General features: G+C 39.4%; 1 protein-coding gene across 1 annotated transcript in view; it reads left to right on the forward strand.

Moving 5' to 3' along the window:
• The window catches only part of ZNF704 (zinc finger protein 704), a 102,150-nt gene that overhangs the window by 57,259 nt on the left and 32,666 nt on the right, over window positions 1-12,225 (forward strand). Inside the window, exon 3 of the mRNA XM_068932447.1 lies at window positions 10,691-10,794. Coding sequence (XP_068788548.1) covers window positions 10,691-10,794 — 104 coding nt within the window. The remainder of the gene's footprint in view (window positions 1-10,690; window positions 10,795-12,225) is intronic.

Here is a 12,225-nt window from a genome sequence, read left to right on the forward strand (position 1 = left end):
ATCCAGTAGTTAGCATTTTCTAATAAAGAAATCTGTAGAATGAAGGAGATGTACTCACTGACATCAGTGAATGCTGGCAGCCATCTAGAATAGATAGTCTAGATGGTCTAGACTTTGTCATTCTCTTATTTAAATCGCTCTACTAAATACCTAAATATTCTTGTGAAGAGTTGTCAAAGTTATTTCTGCCTAGGATTTCCTGGATGCATATACTATACTGCATGCATGCAAAGGTCGGTGCTTTTAGGAAGCACTGAGTTTTCTGCACGTTCACAGTGCAGCCAGCTTGCGCAAACACAAGAAGCCCAAAGCCTAGGGTGCTGCTGCACATCATAAATCACCTTTGGCTCGTGCACAGAAGGTGTCGTTCTTCCCAGAGGCTTCAGGCGTGCTGCATATGTGCTGTAGAATTGATGTGCTCACACTGGAGCTGTAGGCAAGTTACAGGGCATTTGGAAATCATCATTAAATGTACCTAGTCCTCTTAATTTCTCCCCCTTCCTTGAACAAAATTTCTAAGAGGGGGAAAAAAGGACATGTTTGGGGAAATAGAGATGAATGACAGCCGAAGAGGAAGAAAATGAGAAAGAAGACAATGTCTATAGACCAGTAATGAGGTTCTTAACATAGGTAAGGAAAACCTAGGCTATAGCTGAGCTTTAATGAGTCAAAAGTGAATCAAATTCAAGAGAATTGAAGAGGCTGGTGTGAACCAAGATGAGCAAGAATTCAAGCCTGTGTCTCCCATCTCCTTGAATGGCCTGTCAGATTCTGGTTGTTCCCCATCATCTGTGTTCATATCCACAGTTTTTAAAATATCTTGAGTTCGTCCCAGTGCAGCAAAGGGAGAATGTTTTAATCATGGAATGAGAAGACTGATCTCTTCTCAAGCTCTAGTGAGAAGATGGCCATCTGTGAGTTTTTATTTGGTCCTCCTGGAAGGAGGAAGGTTGTTCTAAAGACAAAAAATACAGAGTAGTGGTTAACTTAAAAATATATATTTAACAGAGGGTTCAGAGAAGATATTGTTTTGTGCTGTATTTGTTTCTTGAGACACAAAAGGCCAGATGCCCTTGTAGAGATACTTTGTGTTGGTTAGATCTCGAGATCTTCTGGTGTCAGTACTTTGACAATTCAAAATGTCAAGTTTGAATTTTCAGGTGCATTTTAACAAAACTACAGAAACGTCTCATCTGTGAATGTGAGATTAAAAAAAAAAAAAACTCTTAAAAATCCTAAAGATCTAAAGGTAAAATACATGTGATCTTAAATGGGTTTATACAGTGGAAGGAGGTTATACAGTGGGGACTATCTGCAATATGGTTTTAATTACTACAGAATGTATTTTTAATGTGTTTTATTTTGGTATCTATTTCAGCCTGCAGTCTAAGACAGTCTTTCCTAAAGCCCAGTTCTTCTTTAGCTTTTCAGCGCATTGCTAAACAGTCAGAAAATCAGCTTGTCTGTCTCCTGAGTCCTTACGGTGTAACATCAGTGAAGTCAATTTCTTACCACTGGAATAGCCTCTGGGGATTTGGTTATATATTCACATGTAGTTTGAAGCAACTGTGGTTTGCTTTAAATTATATCAAACATTGGCTGGGTCTGTGGCTGGCTGAGACCTTTCAACCTTTCTGCCTCAGCAGTGGGCATATCCTGAACTGTGACTTGATAAACATGGAAGGAACTTGATGTAAAGGAATACTGAAGTTATTGTGGCCATTTACCTCAAAAAAGAAATTAGTAGGAGGGGCTGTCGTAGCAAATAAAACAGTGATGAGCAAAAGTTGCACTGAGCGCTTCTGCTCTCCCTGTCTGGTAATGTGAAAATACTGGAACAATCAGAAAAGTAACTAAATCAAGCCTGATAAAAGGTATGTAATTACATTGCAGTGCTCCTTGCCATAGAATATGACAGAAGCTCTGATTGTATAGAGGAGGAAGGTATTGTGGAAAAGAAGATTAGCCAGGGCAATAGCTGGCAGAAAAGTGGAAAGGTCTGGAGGTTTTTTTGTTTTTTTTAAACTATGGTTATGGAGTGTGAGGAAATCCATAAATCCAAGGAAGAGGATGGTATATTCATTATGGGAAAGTTCTTATTGCATCTTCATTTGAAACAGCCAGTGCCGAACACAGAGTACTGGACCAAATGGCCCACAAAGTTGATTCCATATGAGAGTTATGTATTCCTGATATTTGCACCATATACACTAACCTTCCTAAAAAGCACCAGGAAGTACTATTACCCTTATAAGATTTATCTTGGGAAACAAAGGAACTTTTGGAAATCTGACCTGTAATCAGGTTGAATAGAAATATATCACTCATATTTTTTCCTTTTAATTTTAAAAGAAGTATTTTTGTCACCCTTTCTAAACAAAACAATAAATAATTTGGGGTTTCACTAGTTCCAACTAATTAATTCCAACTTCATCAGCTGTAAAGAACTAATAAGAGAAAGATAACTGGGCCTGTGGTGTTAATTACAGGTTATCCTTATGAGTCAGAGGTAGGAAAGGCAAATCACAGAGTTTCAGCAGAGACAGGGAGATGATACTGTTCTTGTAGAAGATAAGGCAAGACCATGCAAGAACACCTGGAACAGCTCTGTTCACGACAGGTACACTCACGTGGCCAGAGACAAAGAAGGTGAGGTCGGATGATCACAGAATTGCAAAGAACCCATCTGCAGGGCACTGCTTGGGATGTTCTGCGCTGGAGCTTCTGTGACAGTACGCAAAACAGCTTTAAACTAGCTACAGTTGGCAATGTAGCCTTGCAGCACAGGTACATGTACAACATGCATGTTGTACAAGAAAATGCAACATATACAAGAACACGGGTAAGTGGAGGAGGGGAAGGCGGCAGTGGAGACGGCAAGATGAGCTAACTTGTGTTGAACTCTGTGCCTTCCCTGGTCAGGTGCAGGTTTCTAATGGATTAAGCAGGACAAAAACCTAACTAGATCTGTGGTGAACTGTGGTGTGCAGGAACAAACTGTCTCCTGGTTTGCTGCCATAGCTAGGAAAATGCTTTACAGTGCTGTGACCTACTGGCTCATGTATGTCATACAAACTATGGCTTACAGTTTGTAAATTGCACTCTTTGGGATGTTATTTTTCACCCTGGCAGGGAGCAGATGATAAACTGAGGTGTTTCTGCCTCTAGTCTCTAAATCTCATTCAACAGTACTGGCAGCTGTGGACAGCCTTGTCCAGCATCTGTTGCTTTTTAATTTTCAATTCTGTTTGTTTCTAGCTTGAAAAAATGAGGAATCAGATAGCTCAAAATAATTAAACATATCAATATTAACTGCAAGCAAAAACTAGCTCCGCAGGTTATTTTTGAAACTGATGGATTTCAGCAAAGTGTTGTCCATCTTGTTTGCGTTAGTAGTTATGTGTAGCAGCAGGACAGGAACCCTATGGCTGTTTGGTTTTGGGAGAGGAAAAGAGAAGAAATACAGTGTAACCTTGAAAGCTTTTTTAAATGTTTCAGAAATGGATATTTGTATTAGAAAAAATGTATATTCTAATGCATTGAGAAAAAAGCAGTTGAATATTATTTTTAAATTAAATTACAGCAGCTTTTTCTAGCTAAATTGTACTAAACAAGTAACTGACACTTCTATTCCCTGTAGATATTAGAACTGTGTGTTGGCATTGACGTTCTAAAACATATTTTGAGAATGTTAAATTAATTCAAAGTGGGAATCATACAGTATGTGATAGATAAGGGGGAAGAAGAGGAAGGAACAAGATGTTTCTGGCATTGTGTTTTGCATTTTACTTTGGGGAAAGGCAAAATTCCTGTAGCATTTGCCATAAGGATATCTTTGGCTAATCATTGATTAAAGAATTACTCTAGGAGGTTAAGGAAAATCTACTGAAAACACCATTTTGCAAAAGGCTCTGTGAGAACATTGTGAAGAAGATATATAAGACATGATAGTATTTACATGGCTCTGATTGCAGGGCCAGATGAGAGTAGAAAACAATCCTGCACTTCAGCAGGAGATGTGGTAGTGATAACTCACGCTCCCTTGAGAAGCAACCTGTCTGATCCTCTCTTTGTATCAGAGAGGATAAGTTGGTATCAGCCGTTCCCTTAGTACATCACAGCCCTTTTTAACCCAGTTCTTGTTGTGTGTCGTGTGCTGGGACCTTCTTTTTTAGTTTGCACCTCTTTCCATTGTCAGAAATAAAAGTTTGCATTGCACTGAACAGTACCTTTTGGGTATTGCAGTGAGTGGTCCAGCCACTTTTCCTGAAGAACTGATCAGTGCTAAGTGTAAAGCTTTCCTTATGTAAACAGTACCTCATAGAAGTGAATATGCTTATGAACAAGCTTAGAACAGTAACATAAAGCAAATCCAGAGAAGGAATGAACAGGAATGGATTGGCTAATATTTGGAATAATTTGTCTATTACTTCAGGTTAGTTTTGAGCCCTGGTTTGTAGAGACTGACTTACTTATTGATTCAGCAAGTCGCCTTTAAAGTAGATGAGTTGGAACAGAAAATCTTCAAGGACTGCCAGTGACCATAAGGGATAGTAGTTCTCTGCAGGATTCTGTTGTTATTTTCTGAATCAAATTTTTGCTTTGCACATATACTGTATCAAATGATTACCATTTATTTGATTGCTCTGTTTTGAAGTGGCCTATTTTTATGTCACGTTCCTACTTCAGCTTCTATTGTTGCCCTGAGGGCTCTTCACCAGGTAAGTTTTGCTGATAAATCAGGGCTGTTTGAAAAGTAAAAAATTATTCATGGAATCAGCTTTTCCAATATATAGAGTAAACTGTTCATGTAAACTGCCGCTTATCTCGCTGTGTTGAATTTGGCTTGTTGAACTATTCCTGTTTATGCAGAGCATTTAAAAGCTGTGGACCACTGGCCAAAAATTACAGCAGTGTTTTACTATCCACCCTCTCTCTCCCCTGTCCCCACATGCGTTGATCTCTAACGTATTCTATTTTGTAAACCAGGGAATGAGACCTAGACCTCAGTTCTCTTCCTATATGAATGGGTTTGAAATGGGTTTGAAGTCTAGTAGTGTTAATAGTCTAAACAGCAGATACTGTAGCATTTACTGACTCATATCCCATTGGAGAGGGGAAAGGATTTCAGATGCGCTCCAGGACAGGCCAGCGTCAGGACACTGCTTGGCTCTGTGGCCTTGAGAAGGGGTGGGAAAAGGAAAGACAACCTGCATGGGAAAGCACTGTGGAAGTTAAGCCAGGCTAACCATATCTGTGGGTAGTCGGCCACCCTACAGGATTGAATACTGATCTTTTCTTGGTTATATAAATCTAGAAAATAATTGTTTTAAAAAAAGTAATAGATTGTTTTCTGTTAAATTTCAGTGCTTTATTGGGTAATAGGTGGAAAAAAAATACTCCGTTTTTATGGAGTCCTCTTTCTTGTGGGGCAGAGGGAGCGTGATGGTATCGTCTGATGCGAGGAGAAATAGCAGACTTTGAGAAACATTCCTTTATTACAAATTGCTTTCTCCTGGATTCTTCTGTTAAACTTATTCTCTATTCTAGGATGATGAGAACCACTTTGTGAATAATATCTGCCATACCATATGACTGCTTTTCAGAGGCTTTGCATTTTCTTTAAACCACTGCAGTCCAGATAGAAAGTGAATAACTGCACTGCTGATTATTCTATAAACTCTCCTCGATCAGACCAGCCAGACTTTGAAAGATGCTTTGAATAACTGAATCACAAAATCTATCAGCTGGGCCAGAGGGAGTTGGAGAGCTTTGAGGTGGGCTTTGATGCCTTTTTTTTTCTCCCCCTCTCCCCCCCATGGCAAGTTCAGATGTGTATTTTTCAGAAGAAAAATTCCTTTATCTGTACAAAGACGATTTTGATTGTAATTAATTTCTAGTAGCTGCGGGTATCCTGCAAAATTGCTTGTATATAGCCAGAGCAGCAGAGAGAGGGATACAGAAGGGGCCCTTGCTCTGTATGTGAACTGGTTCTCTCAAGTGTCAGTAAGTTAGTGTAGAAGAGGTTTGTGTTATGTCTGCCCATAACGAACAAAGGCAGAGCTTCAAATTATTGCATCATGCTATTGTGTTTGTGCTTTGGATATCAACCACCAGTTTTCTTTTTAGCCATGTAAATAGTTATGCTCCTTTATCTCTTAAGATGTATCATTATAGCACTATACGGATTTAATCCAATTTTTGACAAATATTTCCTGTTGCTTTTTGCTTCACTGTAAAAAGTTATAGCTTTTACTGAAGAGTGCTCAGGATCTCTGACTGTTTACATGGTTCATCTTTACTTTTGTCTTTTTTTGGCTAGCGAGTTAATTTTTAACAACTGAACATAACAGCAACGAGCAAGATTAGTTCATTTATTTATCTGTACTGTGTCCGTACTTTAAATTGTTAGATGGTAACCAAATATTATTTTAAATGTAGACTATTGTATGGATTAATAATATTTTACAGCCTGGCTTTGTAGATCTTCGCTCAAGATAGAAGAGCACTTACAGTTACTTTAGATATCTAGAGCCATTTTAGAAAACAACCGCATGCTTGTCTTTTCTTGCTGATTCCTTATGAGGATGTTGGCTTTGCCGTTAATAATCAATTGAACAAACCTAAAATCTTTTTATTTCACGTATAAAATGTAATGCAGATTTAGGATTTATCCTTCTTTCAGAAATACTTGTTTCACTACTCATACAGCAATTGCAATGGTTCATTATATTACAGATCATATTTTTGGTGTACAGAAGCTTGTAACAACATGTTTATCAGTATTGATTGGTATGCTCAGTTTGACCGCATGCGATGCACTTATAATTAGATGATCAAAGTAAGACTTCAGAGGCCTCTTTATGAGCATTTAGAAGTACAAGCATGGGAGGAAGAGAGCAATTTCAATATACTGTTATCTCATCCTGGCTGTAGCAAATAAATGCATGCCTGTTTATGTCATACTCCTTAATTTCATTATACCTAATAACAGTATAATCAATGGCAGGGATCACAACTTCAGGCTGTAAAAAATCACCTTAGCAATAATGGAATAAGTGATTTGTAAGCAGTTGGTCTGCAATTCAAGTTTTTCTCCCTTCTAAGTACTAACACCATTGAACAGCTGCATGCAGCTTCAACTTTCCAGTACAGAAAGTTGGAAAAGGCTGGAGCACTCTTAAGCCATAGACTCACATGTGATGCTGACTGAATGCAGATGGCTTGTATGGTTCCTGTGTTCAGTTTTATGCTTTGCCTCTCTCTTGAAGGCTGCTGTTCCTACAGCGATGTTGCCTGAATGGTGTATGAAATATGTGTATTTACTCTTATGAGCCAAAGTGTAAAAACGTGTTTGGGAGCAGATTCGTGTAGCCAGGACTTGTAGCTGTTAAAATTCTTGTGGCTAGGAATAAAAAATGGATCATTCCTTTTTTGCTGAATGTGTTTGAGAAGCAGTAAGTAATAGAAGATGACTGTGATTCAAAATGGACAAAGAAAAAATTAGAAGTTTTATTTATTTGCGCTTTCCATGTTGAAAAAATGTTTGATAGATTGAGTGAGGAAAAAAAACATTCCAGTAATTTAAAGAGTGTGATTTACCATGTTCAGAAAGGGAAAGGGTGCTTATGACTCTTTCTGCCCTTTGCCTACTTGTGTTTCAGGAAAGTTTCATCTTAAGCACAGATGCCAATGCTGACAATTTTAGAGCATTACTGACAAAAGAACAGGGAAAAGGGTGGGTTTTTTAGAGTACAATCTGAGTCATTGTAAAGGAGAATAAAATAATGCATCAGTACAAGGAAGCTAAAAGTAGTTAAAATTATAGAATATTGTTATTGTTTGTATGGAGGAACTTTGTGTTTGGGATTAGCACTGGGTCTTTAGACTCTGAAATCTTAACGTCAACTTGGCAAATACTTGCAACAGCTGCGGTAGTAGGATTTTGCAATTCTGCGGAGTTCTGGACAGGAGCGTGTTAATCCTGTTGCCACATACAGAACAGCGTTGTTGGAAGGCTGATTGTACAAGCTAGAGAACGTGAGTGATTAGCTTTTCAGGCGTATCAGGAACCTGTGGTTGTTTCTTTCTCATCATGTCCTAATACTACTGGTTCATCCAGAACGGGATAAATGAGTAGGGACATTGGTGTAGCGTTGCATGGGTGAACATCAGAACAGCTAAATGCGTCTCAGAGAGGACTTTCATACTGGATTATTAGGTAACTGGAAAATCATCTGGCAGAATTGGTCTCCAGAAAATGTAGTAGCTCCGTGTAATCCCTGAGGAAAAATCTTCTGGGCCCAGAGAAACTTTACAATCCAAGTGAAATATTACTCTGCAGATGAGAGGAACTGATGGGTGATGAATTCAGGTATTAGCTGATTATAGCAGATATTCAAGATCTTTTCAAATACTTGGTCATGAACATATAGCTGCTGTATTTTTTGCAAAAGCCCTGACTGAACAGAAGGAGGATTTCTGTGGATATAATCAGAATGTAGCAGGCACCATCATCAGTGTTCCAGTTGCAGGCACTGATGTGTTGTAAGAGACAGCCCTGAGAGCTAAGCCTTTGTGCAGCACGGGGAAGTGTTGGAAGGTACCTATGCGAGTCCTGGCATCAGCCATAAATTAGATATGCGTTTTCATTGGACTGTTTGAGGTTTACTCAGACATCAAAAGCTTTGACAATAGCAGAGTTTCGAGTAAATGTCTTTCACCCAATTTGGGAGAACTGCACACATGCCAGTTGATAAACTTTGCATTTGAAGTATTTCAGACAGCTTGCGAGTTTTATGTACCATCCCAGCAAACTGCAGTCTGAAACAACTGGGAACAATAAATGAGACTCTGGAAAGGGCGCTGCAACCAGCATATCCTATTCCTCTTGGTGACTTACAGAACAACAGTTTATGAAGAAAAACATCAGCTAGCTCTTCTCATTTGGGGCTTTAAATGAAGATCCCCTCCTAATCACTTAAATAGAGTTCCTGACAAGGAACAAATGAAATTCTAGAAATCCCACAATGCACAATTTAAAAAAAAAAAAGAAAGAAAAAAAGAAAAAAGCTCTTTTGCAAGAACAAATGTAACTTCTTCATCTCTAATAAGTGAGAAGATGGTCTTGTGTGCTTAGTTGAGCAAATGTTTAAAGGAAGCTCTGTGTCTTGATTCCACGTTCCTAAAAGGATGGAAGGGAAAAGTCTGATAAACCTAGTGGTTTTAGTTGGGTTTTTTTGATACGTTCACTCCCTAGAAATTTTATGTTATGTTGCTTAATCTATCAGGAGAGTTATCATTTAGGGAAAAAAGTGATGATATATAGAGAAGTGTTTTTACAGCTAAAGAAAATTCTTTGTTGTCGAAAGAAAGTTACTCCTTGAGCAGTGGATCACTGAAGCCTAATTTCCTGAGACATTTCTATATCCTCTCCTCCTTCGCTTGGAAAGCTCTCTCTACGCTCCTGTCCCTTATTACCCCTTCTTCCTTTTCTTTGGGAAGAAGACACTGTGTGTTGTGGTGCTACAGACGCTTTTACAGAGTGGCCCGTGTAAGCGGATATTCTTGGCTGGTTGCTACTAAATGCGCAGAGTTCTGCCTCGACTTCAGTGCAAGGTGCTGAAATGATCCCTGGCCTCTGCCTGTCTCCTGCTTTTCCCAGAACCTATTGATCTTAACTGTGGGAATCAAAGCAATGACTTAGGGCTGATTCACAAGGAAGGTGAGCTGAAGTAACCTTTCACTCTCTTCCTTCTGCCCCCACCCTGCAAGCGCTTTTCTGACAGCTCATGCGCTCGATACGGAACCTTTGGTGGGCTGACTTGGCCCGTTAAACCAGCAGAAAACTCTTGTTTCTTTTGCTGCAGTAGTTTTCCGCCAACTTAATTAGCTGGATTGGCCCATAGGAAGTGTGATGAACGCCAGAGTTGGCCCAAGGATAGCAATGGGAGCAATTGGCCTGAGGTGGATGAAAATTCGGTTGGAGACCACCCTTTTCAGGGGCACTGCATTGTTGGCTCAGCTTGTCTCATGAAATTTTGCCCCTTAGCTTATCACTGGTTGTATGGTCAAAATAGATGTTTAAAATTAATGGACAACGAAGATGAAGTGAACATGATTTGTATGTATGTGGATTTTAAATAAATGCCTTATAATCTGATTAGGTAAAACTCATTTGTCTTTCAGAGAGAGTACAGGAAAATTAATAACCTTAAGCAGAAGCAACAAAGAAAAAATATGATCCCTGAGTTCTAGTTCCTGGCTCTTCCTCAGCCTACAGAGACAGTGTATGTTATTACTGTTGCTAGTAATCTTACCTAGTTTTGCGTCTGTGTCTTCATCCAAAAAAACTCCTTAAATACACACTTAGCTTTAAGCATATGAATAGCTGAAATTCTGAGATAAGGAACTGTGTCAAACTAGTAGAGGGTCACGGTAATCCTGACAGCTTTATGTGAAGACCTATTCTCTTCTCCAGTGTTTTTCCCATTTACACTGAGCTGATTTGCTTAAAGTAGTCACTCAGTATGCTCAGGCTGACTGAAGACCGAATCTTTCAGAACTCTGTTTGTTAACTTACTTTGGTTACTGTCCTCTGCTATCTTAGTGTTTAGTCTGTCACGAAAAACACTGAAAAAAATTTAAAATTTGCTGATGTGTTTTCTGCCTGCCATTCACTGTGTTTCAGAAAATCATCAGAAGAACTGGACATGGATAAAGTAACAGCAGCCATGGTACTAACCAGTTTATCCACCAGCCCTTTGGTTCGCAGCCCTCCTATCCGACCCAATGGTAAGCCCTCAAAGTAACGCTTGGGCAGGGGCTGCAAGAAGGAGTATGATTGTGTTGTACTGGAAAACCAAAAACTAAGGAATGGAGTGCGTGTGACCTAGAGGAAGCATCTACAGTCCTTATCTGTATGACAGGTAGAAATTTGGGTGGAAAAGAAAAGAGTAATTGTCTGATTATACCAGTGTGTAGTAGTCTGTTAGCCTAGATGACTAGGAGCAGTGGCAGTGGTGGTACATGTGTGAGTTGTTGTCTTCTGGCAGTGACTCCTGTATACTATGATAACACTGAGATTTGCTCTGCCCTAGTATCTTGGTTGCAGCATTAGCAGAAATGAAAACAAACCTCTTCGGTAACTATAGAGCTCCTCCAGTTTATGAACCAGTAGCTGTTCCTCTTTGGCCTTAAATACAGGAAGGGGGAATTCGTGCTGCAGAGGATCCTCTGATCTCACTGAAATGCTCGTTTTCCAGTTTATGGGCATCTGCACATATCTAGCAAATACAACAGCAGTTCTCCCTGTCCCCACACCATTGAAATCTGGTCAGATTGTGCTCAACGTTATGAAGAGACAAAGCAGTTCCTGTACAGTTCGCAGCCCTGTGCTGAGAGGCCATGCACTGCAGGTCTGCAATGATACAGGTCCGCTTATGTGGATGCAGGATTAGATCCTCAATTCCTGGGCTGTTTATCCGTTGCAGCTCTCTGATGGCCTACCATCAAATTCATAAATACTGTAAGAGCAGAAGACAAACAAATAAAAATGAATCTAAAAATGAGTGATAATAATAAAATTGCTAAGAAAGTGTATTTAATTTGTGCAAGCTTGACTGCAGTTACAAGAGATTTTTTTTTAAATGTTGTATTTTAAGGAATAACCTTAAACTTGTATGCTCTTATTGGGATGTGTCAGGGTTGTTCACATAACTCTGGCTTTTCTTTCTCATTTGCAGCTGTTAAAGAGATCGTAAGTGCCTTGCTACTGTGAATAATTGGAGCACTGCAAGGTTGTTTACTGATTGTGAATTAATAGGGAAGTAGCCTTTGCAATTCTTAATGCAGCTGGGGTGATCCACTGAATGATGTATGTGTTAAAAAGGAATCTAAACCATGAGGCATGTCCCAGCTTCAAAGATTTCTGAAAAATCACATGTTTTTTTTGTTTCTTTCCAGAAAATATTAATTTTATCCACATGGCTCAGTAGCTGAAAGTCTAGCCATGAATGTCCGAGGTTCCTCTGTGTGTATATTTTCTGCACACTTACTAAATGTTTAAAACTAGAAGTATTTACGGAATGTCACTGCCCTGACAGACAAGCCCTGGGAGATCTCAGACAGTAACATCCCCAGTGATTTGTCTGGCCTCAGGACTGGAGGTTACCAGCCCTCTGAGAAGGTCAATGGAAGAAAGAAAGCATACGTGCGCTCCAGCTA

This window comes from Struthio camelus, chromosome 2 (genome assembly GCF_040807025.1).
Source record: "Struthio camelus isolate bStrCam1 chromosome 2, bStrCam1.hap1, whole genome shotgun sequence".
Taxonomy (NCBI): Eukaryota; Metazoa; Chordata; class Aves; order Struthioniformes; family Struthionidae; genus Struthio; species Struthio camelus.